This window comes from Pristiophorus japonicus, chromosome 18 (assembly GCF_044704955.1).
Source record: "Pristiophorus japonicus isolate sPriJap1 chromosome 18, sPriJap1.hap1, whole genome shotgun sequence".
Lineage (NCBI taxonomy): Eukaryota > Metazoa > Chordata > Chondrichthyes > Pristiophoridae > Pristiophorus > Pristiophorus japonicus.
In genome coordinates, this window is record NC_091994.1 from 99207847 (window position 1) to 99226684 (window position 18838).

Below are 18838 nucleotides of genomic sequence, written 5' to 3' on the forward strand. Positions count from 1 at the left end.
AATCGACACAGATTTTTGCTATGCATGGCGTTAAAAGTCAAAAGTCACAGCAATTTTTTTTAACGGTATGTCAAAAAACAAAGAAAAAGCAGATCTATGTAAAGATGAAGATTGTGATTCAGACTGAATTGCAAACAGTGATGGAATTTGCTGGCCTAGAATTCAAGCAGGTGGATTAGGGTTACTTTTGTGAAATTCTGATTGGATACAAAACTAAGAAAAGTTTAGTTCAGCATACTGAGCACCTAAAATGAGCAAAACAAGTGGTTAAAGAGGGCATCCAACACAGCAATGAAATACAGGCTTTCTACAACTTGATTAATAAACTGTGTTTTCTGCACCATTGAATTCAAGTAGCTGGGATTCTTATCCTGCTGAAAGTATCAATTCAGCCAATAAGAATTGGACACTTTTTTAAAAAAAAAGTCAGCTCTATACCTTTTTGTTGGCTTCATCATAATAAAAGCTTTTAGAGTGCAAAAATTGGTCAGAGGTAAGGAAATTACCAAAATAATTCCATGCCACCCCAGGAGAACTGACAAAATATACAACAGTACGGGTAAGCTATTGCCACAAATATTCTCACCAATCACTGAAAAGCATCTTGTGGAGGTAGCATGCAAGGTGTCAAATGGTACAGAAAAATTGGAACTTCAACACAACTTCAAAATAAACCGTGAAGTTAGGAACAAAGTGACACATCTTCAAACTAGTAAACGGTAGATTTAGAGCTAATGCCAAACAGTGATCAATGCATGGAATGGGCTTTGGTTAGGATAGTGGAAATACTTAAGAAATAATTGGATATTGCAAAAGGGTGAATATTGAGTCTTTCTGCATGAGCCAAAATGGGTCAAATGGTTTTGCTTGTCTGTATCTACCTTGTGAGTACCAGCTAGAGAGGCCAGGTAATGAAATCCACATATTTTTAAAAAAAGGTATTAAGAATATCAACCAGAAAATAGTAGCTTTGTTACTTGATGCTGCCTCAGCAACCTATTTTTAAAAAAAAATGTTGCCTTTTGATGGGAGCCTTTTCACTTCACTAAATTCTCATGCAATATGGGAAAATAAGCCCACGACCAATCATGGCACCAAAGACTGACAGCGCCCAGGTTCACTTCTGTAATTGTTTGCAAGATTAGTTTGCAATCTCAATTAGGGTACTGAGGGAGAGAGCTCAGATGCTTCCCCACAGAGATGAAGGAAAATTACAGGAAAATTCAACGCAGACTGGATTTGTACAACTGCTAGCATGAGCTGGAGGGAGGTTCTTTACCACAATTCTTGAATTGAATAGAGTCAGGTTGGGAGGAGGAAAGGAAAAGCAAATATACAACCAGCAGATATATATGATTTCATCAAACCTTTTAAGTGGACAAATATGGAAGGAACATAACTAACCGCAAGTTCTTTACATGTTAGCAATAATGGATTGTTACAGGTGAATTGCAGGAGTATGCAACCCTGAGGGCCTTTGTCGCTAGTACATGCACTAGTGGCAAGGAACAAAACTAATAAGAGACCAGTACATAGCTGTAGATTAGTATCTGATTACCTATTATTTACTAGTGTCCTGAAAATAGTCTTCTAAGTTCTAAACTGTCGCGTCAAGATAATTTGAACAGACTGATTACACAGATGAGAAAATCGTCCAAAATGTGTGAGATATCAGAGCTGCAACTAGAGGCCAGATGGCAAATGTGCAAAACAAAAATGGAGATTAGGAACAAAGACGACTGCAATTTTGACAAAAGCATATTTAGCGCCTTCCTTAGTTTTGGAGGGGATTTATTTTTATTTTTAAAAAGGACATTAGAGATGGACAAGACACAGAATGTTAAATCACAGTGACATCGTTGTCCCTTGCTTCTGACTTCTGGCTGAGATTCTGAAGGGAGGAAAATGTAACAAAATTTTTATCTTAATTTCAACACTGGCTAGCTAATAAAACTATTCTAAAAACGAATGATCTACATTTTGGAAAAAGCTATAAAGCCCCACATTTGCATTTCTTCTACATATAGGCATTTTTTTTAGCAGCCCCCTTTAAAAAAAAGTTCGATTTGTATTTATTCTTTTTATTCTATCAGCAGGAATGGATATCAGCAGACATGAGTATGTGCATGTGAGATGCTGAAATCCTCCCTTTTTTCCTGGTTGCTGTCAACATTGTTAATCTTTTTTTTCAAATAAATGGATTACATACAAAACCACTTTTTTTCAGCTCCAGTTAAGCTTTTTTTTAGTTCCTACTTCAACACTGGGGGGAAAACGCAACTCTGGGGAGCTGCATCTTTAAGTGAAGCTGTAGGTTGTGATGCTACCTTTCTTTCAGAGCGATCAGAAAACAGCTACGCATGCATAATGCTTTATACCACAGAGCTCAGAAGGAAAATTTACCACGGAGCTCAGAAGGAAAATAAAGAGTGTTCTGTAATTATCAGGATTCTGCATGTCTGCAGAAAGATTCTGGGTGATGCTGGTAAATTTATGTTGTCTTGTAAATTATCGAAAAAGTTCCTAGGCAGGTCAGCGAAGCAGTGGATGAGGACAGCCTGGAGGTGGGGCTGTAGTGCATTGATGGTTGTGTAGAGATTGGGAAGAGCCTGTCCCATTAGTGTAAATTATGTGACTGGAATTTCTTTGTTTAGTTTTTCTTTTATTCATTGCAACTTATTTTCTCCTTAGCGGCACCACTATTTCCTGAGCAAAATGACAGTCATTCACCTTACTGCAAAACTCTACAAAGATCATCCATGAAGGGGAAATGCTGGAAAATGTGCCAGATGGGCATGCCTTGCCATTCTCTCTCGAGTTGAGGTAGTGCTGGGCACTATTTCGTTGTCTCTGCTTGATGACTGGAAGTAAATTTTCTTTTTAATCTTCCTAGGTGGTATGAAATCATTACAATGATTTGCAGTCTGACAAAATCTGAACAAGCTGATGTGAAAGCACACGAGAAATGCATTTGATTTTTTTTCTGCACTAACTTAGGTCAGATATTGTCTTTGGCAGACATAAGACACTGGAAAACTTCAGAAATAATTGATTCTGGATTGCTGAATAAAACTATTGTCAACACAAAACTAGTCAACAGCAGGTTAGCTACATGAGTAGATTGGAACAGCAATTTACTCTTTTTTGGTGATTTGATTTAAACCAGTTAACAATTAATCAAATATCATCAACTCCATAAAAACAGGGCGAGAGTATGTATGCTTCACATGGAGTCACTCAGATTCATCATTCCACCTTAGACATTTCCAAAAAAGACGGCACCACAAGGCGCAGTGCATTTCCTTTGGCTTATCACATTTTCAGGAGCAGGATACATTTAGAATACTTTAAAAAAATTAATAATCGCAATTAATCTAGCCTGTGCTGGTCATCTACTCTGCAAATCTGGGTCAAACTTGTGGCTTGTTCACAAAATAGCTCTGAAAAGTTTTTCACAAGCTTATGCAGTGCAAGGATGGCTTCATTCCATCAAACAAGGTGTGCATTTAAAAAAATGCAACACACACTATTATCTATTAACAAGCTTCTCGTACCAACAGACCAAGCTGTATCACAGCTGCATGAGGTTTGCGAAAAATTCAGAACTTTACGATCTCATTGATAAATTAATTTTAATATACTATATTCAGAGTGGCAGAAGGTGGGAAGGATCAGTGCTGGGACCACTGTTGTTCACAATTTATATTAACAATTTAGACTTTGGAATTAAAAGTACAATTTCTAAATTTGCGGATGACACCAAATTGAAGGGGATAGCCAATACTGAGGAGAATTGCAACAAATTACAAGAAGACAATTAATAAACTTGCAGAATGGGCATATAATTGGCAAATGAAATTTAACAGAGATAAATGTGAGGTATTACATTTTGGTAAGAAAAATAGGGAGGTCACATATTACTTGGAAAATAAGAATCTAAATGGGGTAGAGGAGCAAAGGGATCGAGGATTACAAATACACCTGGGAATCTAGAAAAGTACACAGATTAACAAGGCCATAGAAAAAGAAAACCAAGCACTAGGGTTTATTTCTAGAGGGACAGAATTGAAAAGTAGTGAAGTTATGCTAAACTTGTATCGAACCTTGGTTAGACCACACTCGGAGTACTGTGTGCAATTCTAGTCGCCATATTATAAAAAGGATATAGATTCACTCAATAGGGTGCAGAGAAGATTTACAAGGATGATACCAGAAATGCAAGGGTACACCTATCAGGAAAGGATGAACAGGCTGGGTCTCTTTTCTCTTGAAAAGAGGAGGCTGAGGGATGATCTAATAGAGGTCTTTAAAATCATGAAAGGTTTTGATACAGTAGATACAGAGAGTGTGCTTCCACTTGTGGGGAAGAGCAAATTTTGGGGCCATCAATATAAAATCGTCACTAAGAAATCAAATAGGGAATTCAGAAGAAACTTCTTTCCCAATGAGAATGTGGAACTCACTACTACAGGGAGTGGGTGAAGCAAATATTACGGATGCATTTAAGGGGAGGTTAGATAAGCATACGAGGGAGAAGGGGATAGAGGGTTATGTTGATAAGGTTAGATGAGAAAAGACGGGAGGAAACTCGAGTGGAGCATAAACACCGGCATAGACTAGTTGGGCCGAATTACCTGTTTCTGTGCTGTATATCCTATGTGATCCTATGTAATTTGAGGTTGTTTCAGGCTTGCACCAGTATGATTTGGGTATTGGGAGGGAGAAGTAGGCAGGATACTGCAGATGATCTATTTCTTATAAGAAAAACTGTATCCTGAAGTTAGTTGCCAAGAAAAAATATAAACTATTACATTGCATCAGTCAGTTGATAGCACAGCAGGTTAGTACACTAGAAAAGCTACCCAAAGAGTGATAGAACTTGGGTTCAGATAGGATATTTTTTAAAACAGCATTCCTGATTTTCACCATTATCGTCTGATAAGCTGAATGAATATTCCTAAAAGGATCGTTGACATGGTGGGGGTAGTATTGGAGAGGGGAAGAACAGTGCTCATCCTCTATCAGATTAATTGCGAGATGACATGAGCAAAATTGCACAAAAGTGAAGAAAATACTCAAAATCAATAACATTCAGATAGCAGCTTCTAACTATTATTCCAGCATTTGTGCCTCAACAGTGGTAAACTCATCAGCCACATTTGTGTTCAGTCTTGTCTGTCCTCAGCTGGATCACTGGTGACGGCTTGAGAATCAGCAGTGGTGCTCCAAAGTCTAGAAGAGCCTGCAACTCATTAAGCCTCTACCTCCTGTCAAAGAAAATACAGAGATGCCCAGAGAACATCGACTGTAGCTCCCACAGGGAGCTTTGAATAACCTTAACCTTCGTCTAACTGTAGTTTCTGATTTACAGTTTTGAGCCTACTGGGGTTTTTAAAAGAATGCAGAAGACAGTGTAACTAGGAGACATGTGTGCTGCTGTGTAACTATTTATGGTCCGAGTTTTATAGTTTTCCATTTAAATAGAATATTGAAAATATATATGCGTCCCAACAAGAACGTACAAAAATTCCAAAGCAACATTCTCCGAATGATCCATCAAAGTATTTGCCACTACCTCCTTCTGAGCAACAATTGCAAATGCTTCATCCTCTTCTCTTGCCAACCCTCCCTTTCAGTGCACCCAATGGGGGCTAATCTCGCCGACCTCTTTCCCATCCCACTCACTACACCCACCACAACCTTCTCAGACTTTGCCACTGGATTATCATTGCCCCCCTCTGCAATTCCCCTCGCAAACAAGGCCTTTACCATCCATGACCTTTTGTGGATGACCACATTGACATCATGGTTTTGACTTAAACTTGGCTCATGGATGGTGACATTTTGCCCCTCACTGAAGCCTCGTCGCCTGGCTATACTTTCCACCATCTGCACCACCCAAACCACCAAATTGTGGTGGAGTGACCTTTATCCCAAAATCACATCCTGGTCTATCCTCCTGCTCCTCTGGCACCTTATTCCACACCTCTTGTCTCTCATTTAAAATTCTTATTCACTACTGCCCCCCCGAGCGCCTACCTGAGTTTATCTCCGAGATATCCTCTCTCATTTCCTGCCTCAATCTCTGCATTGATAGTCTCCTCATGCTCAGTGATTTCAATCACTATCTCAACTCACCTTGCTCTGTCTTTCAATTTTACTGCTTGTGTCCTTCCTAAGTCTCTCTCACCTTAAAAACTCTTCTACCCATATTCACAGACACCCAACAGAATTTGCCATCTCCCACGGCATCCGTCACAGATAAAGCCATCCACAACCAATTCCTGGTATCTCTCATCCCCTATCCCTTTTATAACTTTCCCTATACAATAACACTCACTCAAGTCACTTACACTTGTACTTTCAAACTCCTAACTGCCTAGCCTTTGGCACTGAATTTGCCACAATAATTCTTGGCTGTTGATCTGTTCAATGACTCCCTCTTTGCTGCCTTTGTCGACAGTAAAGCCTTTAATCTATATCATCTTGATCGCTCTCCTTCTGCCAAACCATCCAATGCTCTAGGTCGCCTTGGAGTGCAAAGGTAACCCCATGGCTTCTTCACTACTAACTGTCTCCAATCTCACCTCCAAAAAGTGTGAAGGGCTCATGGGTTTCTGTTGCTATCTCCAACCTCACTTTCCACTCCAAAATCCTTGAACATGTTGCTGGCTCCCAAATTCATACCCATTTTTCCCCCCAACTCCACGTTTGAATCACTCCAATCAGGTTTATGGCTCTGCTACAGCAATGAAACCCCCTAATCTAAGTCACAAATGATACCTTTATCCGCCAATATCTCTCTACTGTTAACCAACTCAGTGTGACTGCCATCACTGTTAACCAGCTCAGTGTGACTGTTCCTCTCTTAACTATTCAATCATAGCCAAAGCATCTCTGGTAATGGTTTCTCTTCCCATCCCAGCATCGCTACCTCTACAGGTCAATCTATCCTTGTCACTCTCCTCTTCCTCAGCTACCTGCTGCCCCTGACGATGGGGTCAGCTTCCAAATGAACACCGATGAACATTTCTCTCTACCCTTGACTACTTGTCTGACATCCAGTCTTGAATGCAATTTCCTCCAAATAAAAATTGGGAAGATTGAAGCAATTGTCTGCGGCAGCTGCCACAAACTCCATACACTTGCCACTGATTCCATTCCTTTGCCCAGCCACTGTCTCAGGTTGAATTAGAGTGTTTGCAACCTCAAACGCTTATTCGACCCAGAGCTGTGTTTTCAATCTGATATCTTTTCCATTACAAAAATTGTTGACTTCCACCTCTGTACTTTGTACTTGTTTTCACAGTTGAGAAAGAGCACAAAATACCAATGGCATAAGAGAATCTAAAAATAAGTCAGAGAGAGGAAGTCAAATTAATATAATTAAGAAAATTATAATGGTGAAAATAATGGGACTTAAGATAGACAGATCCCCAGGACCCGATGGTTAGCACCCCAGGGTATTAAAATATATAATAGAAATTGCAGGTGCATTAGTCATTATTTTTCAAAGCTCTCTTCTTGGCATGGTGAATAGGAGATTATCTATGGACTTTTAGAATGCACTTGATAAGATCTGGCACAACAGGTAATTAGCAAAAATGAAAGCATATGGAATTGGAAGTAACTTTGTGACCTGGGTTAGTAATTGATTGGGAAGTAGGAGACCGAGGCTTAAAGGGTTAAATTATGAGAGTAGATTGCATAAATTTGTTTTGTATTCTCGAGTTTAGAAGGTTAAGAGGTTGTCTAATCAAGGTGTTTAAAATACAACCTCTATCAGACATTTAAACCCCCCCCCCCCCCGTCCCAAGAACTCTGCATTTCTTCAAATCTAGTCTCATGTGCATCTTTTTCTCCCTTTGATGCACCATTGTCAGCTTTGCTTTCAGGCATTTAGGCTGCACTCTCTGGAATTCACTCTCTAAACCAATCTGCCTCTTCTCCTCCTTTAAGCCTCTCCTTAAAACTGACCTATAACACCAAACTTTTGATCACTCCTCCAAATAAGCTCCTTTTTTAGCTTACCGTTCATTTTTGTCTAATTATGCACAAATGAATCGTCGGGACATTTTTCTATGTTAAATAAACAGTTGTTGGTGTAGCATGAAAAAATCTTTTAAGGCATTCAAAGTTATGTCACCTATCATTTACTTCAGTACCAGTATAATTTTCAGTTCTTTCCTTTTTGAAGGGCTACATAGAACTCAAAACAATGTGTTCCAGGGCTTTGATATTTCAACAATATCGACCTCTGGCAGATCGTCTAATTAATTCCTTAAGTATTGAAAAATCTGTCAGGTTTCTTATTAGATACAACTCTTGCACATCTGGAAATGTTATGGTAAATTTCACCTCCCTCACTCCTAATTTTCTTCCATGCTCTCCTCTAGGCAGTGACTCATGCGAGGAGTATGCCTTCTTTGCTGGAACCAGTCTTTTAAATATCTCATCCACATTGCTATTCATCATATTTGTCCCTTAATGCACCACTGCACTCCCCCCGCCTTAATGTAAGCTACTTTATTTAGGGGGAACCACATACTGGGCCCAAGTTTCCACACGATAAAAAACGGGCGCCCCTCCAAGCTGGGTGCCCGTTTTTCGCGCCTAAAACGGCGCCGGCAAAAAAACGCGCGATTCTGGAGCGCTTTGCAGCTCCTTGTCTGTTTGGCGCGGTGCCCAGGGGGGCGGAGCCTACACTCACGCTGATTTTGTAAGTGGGAGGGGGCGGGTACTATTTAAATTAGTTTTTTTCCTGCCGGCAACGCTGCGCGTGCGCGTTGGAGCGTTCGCGCACGCGCAGTGTGAAGAAAACATTGGCACTCGGCCATTTTTGTAGTTCTTTGTAGCTGTTTAATTTTTGAACATTTTTTAATAAAAGCACATTGCCATCAGCACATCAGCACTGAGGCTTCTTGCAGCCTTCTCACTGTCTCCTTCCCCCCTCCCCCGCAGGAAGAACGGGCGCCTCCTTCCCCCCCCCCCGCGGGAAGAACGGGCGCCTCCTCCCCCACCCGCGGGAAGAACGGACGCCTCCTCCCCCCCCCGCGGGAAGAACGGGCGCCTCTTCTCCCCCCCCCGCGGGAAGAACGGGCGCCTCCTCCCCCACCCACGGGAAATAACAGGCGCCTCCTTCCCCCCCCCACTGCGGGCAGAACGGGCGCCTCCTCCCCCCCCCCGCGGGAAGAATGGGCGCCTCCTCCTCCCCCCCCGCGGGAAGAACGGGTGCCTCAGGCTGACTGCAGCATTCTCCGTGCCTGAAGCACTTTCACACAGGTAGGAAGATGGTTTATTTAATCTTTTCTTTGCTTATAAATGTTTATTCAGGTTGGATTTATTTGTATAATATTTGTATAAGTATAAATAAGGATTTATTGTAGAATTTAATGACTTCCCTTCCCCCCCCCTCTCCCCCCCACCTCGTTCTGGACGCCTAATTTGTAACCTGCGCCTGATTTTTTAATGTGTAGAACAGGTTTTTTCAGTTCTACAAAAATCTTCACTTGCTCCATTCTAACTTAGTTTGGAGTACGTTTTCACTGTGGAAACTTTCAAATCAGGCGTCAGTGGCTGGACACGCCCCCTTTTGAAGAAAAAATTCTGTTCCAAAGTAGAACTGTTCTACCTGACTAGAACTGCAGAAAAAAAAATGTGGAGAATTGCGATTTCTAAGATAGTCCGTTCTCCACCAGTTGCTCCTAAAAATCAGGCGCAAATCATGTGGAAACTTGGGCCCACTGTGAGGGGCACCACAGCCCATTTCTGCCTGAGTCAAACATCCAACATGTGCACATACCAGCAATGGTCATTGGATAGTGATCAGGAGTGCAAATCCTGACTGATTTTCCATTTCCCCCTATCCTTGGTCAAGGGTCATTGAGAGCAATTGTTGGCCATTGCTCCCTCAGCAAAGACCAGGGAGCAATTTTGGTAATATTTAAAATTAGAAATATTATGAAATGGAAGAGAAAAACATTCACAGTATCAAAAGAATAAACCGAAAAAAAAATTATGAATGGGATTAGCTTTCACTTTCAAAGCCGATATTCTTCAAAGTTACTTTTCCCTACATTACAACAGTGACTACATTTCAAAAATATTTCATTGGGACATCCTGTGGTCATGAAAGGCACTATATAAAGGCAAGTTCTTTTTTTCTTTTTACATGAGTAAACTTTACCTCGTCGTCATGGACCAGTTCCTTCTTTACAACCTTCATTGCATAAATACAGTCATTTTTCTTCAAGCGTACAAGGAGAACTTTAGCGTAGCTGCCACGTCCAATGACTCGTATAAGGTCAAAGTCTTGTAAACCTAGCACTGAAGAAATCTTGATTCCGTCAACACCATCAACCACTGGCTTGAGATCCTGGGACCCAAATAAAAGAAAATAATTTGACACAGTTGAAGTATACTTGTCAGTTCAAGAACCCCTTACATTTAAAAACAAAACACAAATTAATAGAATGAAACAAAATGAAATGCCTGGAGATATAATGATCCAGTCAAAGCATATCACAAGGGTCACTGTGACTCCTCTTTCTGTGCACACCAGATCAGTACAAGGCTTCAGATAACTTTTTGTAATTTTTGCAATTCCCCCCATACTATACCATCCTCGATTGGGAGGAAGGCGAGACATAGAAAATAGGTGCAGGAGTAGGCCATTCGGTCCTTCGAGCCTGCACCGCCATTCAATAAGATCATGGCTCATCATTCCCTCAGTACCCCTTTCCTGCTTTCTCTCCATACCCCTTGATCCTCTTAGCCATAAGGGCCATATCTAACTCCCTCTTGAATGAACTGGCATCAACAACTCTCTGCGGCAGGGAATTCCACAGGTTAACAACTCTCTGAGTGAAGAAGTTTCTCCTCATCTCAGTCCTAAATGGCCTACCCCTTATCCTAAGACTATGTCCCCTGGTTCTGGACTTCCCCATCATCAGGAACATTCTTCCCGCATCTAACCTGTCCAGTCCCATTAGAATCATATACGTTTCTATGAGATCCCCTCTCATCCTTCTAAACTCCAGTGAATAAAGGTCCAGTTGATCCAGTCTCTCCTCATATGATAGTCCAGCCATCCCTGGAATCAGTTTGGTGAACCTTCGCTGCACTCCCTCAAAAGCAAGAACGTCCTTCCTCAGATTAGGAGACCAAAACTGAACACAATATTCCAGGTGAGGCCTCACTAAGGCCCTGTACAACTGCAGTAAGACCTCCCTGCTCCAATACTGAAATCCCCTAGCTATGAAGGCCAACATACCATTTGCCTTCTTCACCGCCTGCTGTACCTGCATGCCCACTTTCAATGACTGATGAACCGTGACACCCAGGTCTCGTTGCACCTCCCCTTTTCCTAATCTGCTGCTATCCAGATAATATTCTGCCTTCGTGTTTTTGTCCCTAAAATGGATAACCTCACATTTATCCACATTATACTGCATCTGCCATGCATTTGCCCACTCAGCTAACCTGTCCAAGCCACCCTGCAGCCTCTTAGCATCCTCCTCACAGCTCACACCGCCACCCAGTTTAGTGTCATCCGCAAACTTGGAGATATTACACTCAATTCCTTCATCTAAATTGTTAATGTGACAAGACACTTGCCTTGACAACATTGCAACAGTTGCCTGTTTATGCCATTAAGTGGTTGATCTAACATGAGGCAGCTCAAGTACTGGGAATCAGTAAACTCTTCTCTCTCTCCATCCCCCACCCCCCCGCCAGACAATAAAGTGAAGCACAATTCCTCCAACAATTTTCTGTCCTTGCATGACTCAATACTGCGCATGACCCTGGTATTGGTAAGTCACCAATTGGACAACTACAGTCAAATCTCTAAATTTTGTTGCATTGAGGGCCAGCCAGTTAGAGACCAGCAAACTATGCTATTGGTATACACGATTACCGCAACTAAAAACACACTACAAAGAACAGTAATGGAAAACAACGCAACAGGATGAAAATTTAACTGTACTGTATCCTCCCTTCCATTTCATAATTTGCGAATCATTTTCTCCTCCCCTTAGGACTCTGTGCCACTAACATGTCCCCAACTGATGGACAGGCTTATTGCTACCAGATCTCAGAATAGCCCATTCTGTGACCTCTAGGAGAGTTCTAGATACACCTCTTCCATTTTCAAATTCATTACTCTGTTGGCTTGGCCAAGAACATGACTTTACCTTTGTTGGGAATCAAGGGTCAAATCCTCACCCTACCATCATATGATATCTAGGAATTTAAATTCCACCCATGAACAAATATAAATACAGTCGAACTTCACGATAAGGAACCCCTCGGGACAGGCAGAAAAGATAGTTATATCAGGGTGTTCACTATAGTCAGGTTTGGCGATTTGCTGCATCAAAGAAATGAAGAAACGACCAATTTGAATTAAACATTATTTTATTCTGTTTAAAAAACGGTACAGCATAGATTGCTTTATGTTTGTGCTTTTCTCAATGCAGAGATTCTCAGTTCCAGGTAATGACTGTGAAGTTTCGCACAGTTACGATTGCCTTTCTGAACTCATCCAGTGAAGTGATTACTGGTTCCTACCTTTTTGAGCACTGTTCTCTAGGGATCATCCAGAATGTAGCTTGCAATTTTCCTTTACGATCCAGATTATCGATGATTTGAAGTTTTGTTTTCAGAGCCAAAGACGATCTATTACTCGCCATCTTCACACCTGTTGCCTCATTGCAGTCTGTTTATGGATGTAGTTTGTGCAATGGATGGATGCATCATGCTGGATTTGCACTACAATATGTCATCTTTCAATTAGCCTCACCCTGAATTCCGTCATTGTATCTGGATCGAACCTGCTTAAATTTTCATTGCAGCAAGGCTGATTTTCCACCGAAATAAATCTAGTCCTGCTGTCAGGATTGTTAAAACCGAGGGCTTGTTAAAGTGAAGTTATACTGTATCACAGCGTAGATTCCCGATTTCCCGATATACATTAATTCCCTTACAGCAATTAATAAAGTAAAACCAAATACTACTGCAATTCAAATCATGTGGTGCAATTGCAGGAAATTGCTATCAGTCACTTTGTGCTGTGTTGCCTGTTGCTAGTAGAATGAAAGCCACTCCCTCACCCTTTACCTGAACACATTTTATAGAATACAGGATAAAGTAAGTTTCAAAGGTATAGCATATTTTTGGATTCAAGTGTGGTCGAGAAAACTATTTGTGCTCTTCTCTTCCAGTTTGAGACATTGGCATTTTACGGTCTTGTAATACACTACAGTATACCTGTACAAGCTATCCTGCATTTGGGTACAGTAGTGTAATGGTTATATTACTAGACTAGCATTCCAGAGGGCTGGACTACTAATTCAGAGAATTAATCAATTCCCACCATGGCAGTTTGAGAATTTGAATTCAGATTTTAAAAATCTGGAAGTAAAAAGTTAGTATCAGTAAAAGTGACCATGAAGCTTGTTGTAAAAAACCCAACTGGTTCACTAATGCTCTTTAGGGAAGGAAAACTGTCATCCTTACCTGGGCTGGCCTGTGTGACCCCAGTCCCACACCAACGTGGTTGACTCCTAACTGTCCTCTGAAGTGGCCTAGCAAGCCACTCAAACCATTGTATCAAACCACTATAGAGAATCCTAACAGCATTGTTGGGGCACCTTCATTCTTAACTCCTTTAACATAAATTGGCTGAAATCTATTTATTGATCTAAAACTCAGTGTTCAAACATCATGTGACAGTTCACTACACAAGTAAAGCATGAAAATGAGAACTTTTTCCAACCCAATTTTCTTGCTTGCTCTTTTTCTCTCTGAGAAATTGGCTCATGCTAGGTGACAGTTGCATGGTGCTCTGCAAGTACTTAATCCAATTAGCCATTCTCCATGGGTGAGCCTGTAGCATCACTAAGCTATGATACCATGAGAGTTTCACAGCTAAGCCCAATCTTGCCCTGTCCAACACCCACACACATGCACTATCCAGCACTGATCAGGAGTCGGAACTGTGGCCGCTTCCTCCCCTCTCACAGCTCAGGGGTGTTGAAGGCAGTTGCAGAATCGCAACTGCTGCCTTAGCTGAGATCAGCTAATTGAGCACATACCAGGGATTGAACTTGATCCCATCTGATCTGCAGGGCTTAAGTACCACACCAGGCAATGCATTTATCCACTATATCATCAGGGATTTCTTAATCTTTAAAAAAATAAATAAACCATTATGAGCTCTGACAGAAACGCGTCATACATCACTGCATACATGAAATATCATAAATAAGTTTACTGTTTACTGCAAAACCTACCTCGGAGTCATCTGTAACCTTGTCTAATTTAGTCCGACTATGTGGCAGGAATGGTACAACTGCAAAGGAAAGGGAACAAGAAATAAAAATAACTCACTTTATTGGATTGCTAGAATATTTTGTTTGTCTTCTACTGAAGATAAGTATCCAAATAGTAGTAGTAGAAACACAAAAGCTAGAAATCTGAAATAAAAATAGGAAATGTTGGAAATGCCGATGAAGGGTATAAATGTTAACCTGTCATGTCTTTTTTGGAATAAAAAGAGAAATGCTGGAAATACTCAGGTCAGGCAGTGGCTGTGGAGAGAGAAACAGAGTTAATGTTTCAGGTCAGGTTCCTTTTGTCAGAATTGGAAAAGATTAGAGGTGTCGCAGCTTTTAAGCAGGTACAGGGACAGGGAAAGGGGAGGGGAGGAGAGGAAAGAAGAGAGGTTAAGGTGGAAGGCAGGTGTATTTAAGTGACAAAAGGGAAAAGGGGATGGTAATGGGGCAAGAAACAAAAGGTAGGTCTAGATGAGCTGTAACTGACATCAGCAGAACCATTTACAGCAACTACTGTCTGAAAAAAATGGGAGCTGTGGTTATGATCTGAAATTGTTGAACTCAATGTTGAGTCTGGACAATTCTAAAGTGCCTAATCAAAAGATGAGGTACTGTTCCTCGATCTTCATTGGAACAATATAAAAGGACGAGGACAGAGAGGTCAGAGTGGGAGTGGGACGGAGAATTAAAATGGCAAGCGACTGGAAGTTCAGGGTCACACTTGAGGATTGAACTGAGGTGTTTAGCAAAGTGATCACTCAATCTGCATTTCGTCTCCCCAATGTAGAGGAGACTATATCACGAGCAGTGAATACTGAATTGATGGATGCAAAAGTAAATTGCTGTTTCACCTGGAAAAGTGTTTGGGGACAGTGCAAAGGGAGGAGGTGAAAGGGCAGGTGTTGCATCTCCTGTGCATGCTTCAATTCAACCATTTTAAATATTTTACACTGCTCAGCTGATCTCCCCCAGTTACTTCATTATTGGGCATAAATTGATACACATATTTTATAACCACTCTCTCCCCTCACAAATACACAAACACATAATGCTTATTGGAGCTGAGATTGCTCTCTGTTTTTCTGCTCAATAGCCATTCACAGCTCAGCTAGACCTATCTTTTGCCATGAATTGTGCAATCAACACTGGTCTTGCGCAATATAAAAACAGCTTTCATGCCAAGTCCCAAGGCCAGCCTGTATTCCTCAGTTGCCTCAGGACTGTACAGGTAGCATTTAATATTGCTATTCGGTAACGTTGTGTTCATTGTTGAGCCACTATCTTGTTTCTCACGCCCGCTCCCTGAAAATGGGTTCAAACAGTAATGATAAACTTAATCACAGACACATTGGGCAGGGGAGAATGGAATGATTTGTTGTCACCTCCTCCTCATGAGGGCACCCTCATCCAGACCCAACTGTTCTCAACCTCGTTTAAATAAACAGCACTCAGTCAATTGGAACACTTTATTTTAAACACAGAGACTGAATTTAATTAGTCTGCTATTATCTGTTCCACATTTATACCTTGAACTTGCCTGAAGAAGAAAATTAAAATTCAGTAGCTTCATTTTATGTTACCCATAAATACCATGCAATACATTAACACTGAACCATGCTGCATATACTATGTTGGAATATGACCATCCGATTCTCAGTAGTCTTCCAAATAGGGGAGTAAAAAGTTTAGAAACAGGAGCACCTGTATGGAGCTTCCACTAATTTATCCAGCAGTTGTGAATATTCCTCAACCGTCAATCCTTTACCCAGCTTGATATTTCAATTTCTCACACACTAGTCTCAAAACAAATCTGTGCTGTAAAATCATCACCTGAGAGTGACTAAATCTCCAGTGTCTGCTGTTCAATGTCTGTTGAGGTTGTTTAAGGTTACCCACAGTCACAGTATAATTCTAACAATACTATGATATAATGGATTAATAGATTACTGCACCGGACAGGACATTTGGGATTGAGGGCTAATTTAGTGCCTTTCCACAACATTAAAAGTCATTAAAAAAAAATACATCCCATTTCTCTCAACATAGAGTAAATTTAATTCACATTAGAAAAAAAACAACAGTACTTTGTTTGGCAGAGAGTGCTTACATCAATCGCTATTTTCTTCTACCACTGAAATCCCATGAATGCAAAATGCATTCTGCCCTGGGCTAAATTCAGTCTCCCTGCTCTCTCAATCATTGTACATGAATGAAAGAAACTCCAGGATATTTTCATAATTAATTCAGACATGTCATCATCAGGGCAATTAGTGGGAGCTATGCAAAGTGTGGTACCAAAGATCAGTCACATTTAGTATTGCTTCTCAATTCTTAAACAGAAAATTCTCTGAGAATGTTTATCTTGCTAATTACTAAAAACAAACTATTATAGCTTGGAATGCACGTTGCCAATGTTTGTAGGTTGCTCCATTAACTGGAAGCCCTGTAATGATACAAGCAAGTTGATACACTCATACAAATCATGATATCCAGAAAATTAGCACAGTAATTGTGCTGAGAAAGTGGGAGAGTTGGCATATGTGGAAGAATGGTTTATGGGTATGATGTGGGAGGAGGAATAACTTCAGTAGAAAGATTTATTTCAGTTAATTTTTTTTTAAAACAGGGCAATAAACCTATAAATCTAGCCACTACTTTAAAAAAACTCCTTCAGAATCACATAGTTTGATCAAATCAAGCAGGAGCAACAGAAATGATTCAAATTTGTTTCACTGAAGTTGTCTTACTACCCACAAGAGGTCACCAAAGGAACACATCAGTTGGTTTCTGACAAGTACAGAGCCGACCTACATTTGAAAAATTAAGCTGTCAAATCGGATTTTTAAAAAAACAACTCAATACGTTTTCCAATGTATTCAGTTTTAGTCATGTCATTGTTGACTACAGCCCCAAATGTTCTCTTTATCCTGACGTTATTCCTGTTAACCATCCTACATGTTTCTAATAAAAATATTTGAGAGGAAAAGGCATTTTACGTTGTTTTTTAAAAAAATTCTCTTGGGCTGTCTGTCTTATATTATTTAATACTTCTAAGGTCCCCTGTCAATACCAATCTCCAGTCAGCCAGTAGTGGGTGCTGAAGTGAAACCCCAAAGCAAAACCAACGTCATGTCTATTTTCCATCATTCCACTCAGTACTGTGCATGGTGATTCAGCTACGATCATCAAATGGCGAGCACCACTTAGGAGTGCTGAGAATGAAGGATATGATTTCAACATGCTTCTCGCTAGGCAACTTTTTCTGTGAACCTTCAGTCATGATGATTGCACTTTCCAAAATAATTATGAAAGAAGAGAGCTATTACTATTAATGTTACAGGTCATCACAAAGTTATAAAGCCGAACTAAACTGGAATTCGGTTTTAGGCCAATTCAATCGAATGACCCCATTGTGCATCAGTTTTACTCAACAGGCAACGGGGAGCAGAACTGGAGAGAAAGGCCCAAGAGGGGACAGGAGAAGGATAATAGGGAGATAGAAGGGCTCATGTCCAGTTTAGTTCATATATTAACACTGCACACACATTGTTGTGATTGTATAGTAATAGAGTAATGTGCGAACATGAACTTTATTGGATACCATGATCCAATTAGGGATGGGCAATAAATGCTGGCCTTGCCAGTGACGCCTATAACCCATGAACGAATAAAAAAATTGCCACAAAATTCTAACATGCAAAACTTCTAAATAATATTTATCATGTTGTTATAACAGGTTTTATTGTATTTGAGCACAAATAACAAAGTATGACAACAACAAAAACGTACTGCAGAGTGCAATCAATAAAATGTGAAACTGAAATTGAACAGATCACCCTCAAGATGAGAACAGCAGAAACAAATTTGGCCTTTTGGAACTGAGGCAAGAGGAATGGGCATTGGCATTATTGGTTTACCAGGGTCCCTTCTCACTTCGTAATATTTTCTAAACAAGACCATAGGCAAGTGTAACCTATTTGCTAAAGTTGATTAGTAAGTGTCCACTCAGAGGTACATGCAGATTAGGTTGTCCTTATTAATCATTATTTCTACTCTGCACCTTATCAGCAAATAATCTATCAGAGATTAGAAAACACTGTGTGGGTTATATGGGTGCGAATTTGTGTCTCGTAACAACACAACTTTTTGGTACACCAATGTACTTTATTGGTCTGATAATTTTTGTTTTAATTCACAGTAAAATAAAAATGTATCTAACATATCAAAAATACACCTAGAGCTATTAAGTCACAATGTACAATAAACATTGGAGCTAGTGATGTAACTCACAAGCACTGCATTACCGAGAAGTATTTTTCCAAAAGTAATATTATACACTCAGAATAGATTTTTTTTAAACATACATGAAGAAGATTTTTCTAACACGACTTTGTGCTCATCAAGAGGAGGGATGTTAGAGCTGAGAAATGGAATACACTCCATCTTGGACAGCCAATGTCAGCATCAAGCACTCCCAAGTACAATGCCTGCTACCCTTCCTC

At 40.4% G+C, this 18838-nt stretch overlaps 1 protein-coding gene across 2 annotated transcripts in view; it reads right to left on the reverse strand.

Annotated features, from left to right (window-relative positions):
• The window catches only part of prkcz (protein kinase C, zeta), a 608260-nt gene that overhangs the window by 197295 nt on the left and 392127 nt on the right, over nucleotides 1-18838 (reverse strand). For both annotated transcript variants that reach the window (XM_070860461.1, XM_070860462.1), the window contains 2 exons: nucleotides 14295-14353; nucleotides 10187-10375 (listed from right to left, as the gene is read on the reverse strand). In XM_070860461.1, the coding sequence (XP_070716562.1) occupies nucleotides 10187-10375; nucleotides 14295-14353 (248 nt within the window). The remainder of the gene's footprint in view (nucleotides 1-10186; nucleotides 10376-14294; nucleotides 14354-18838) is intronic.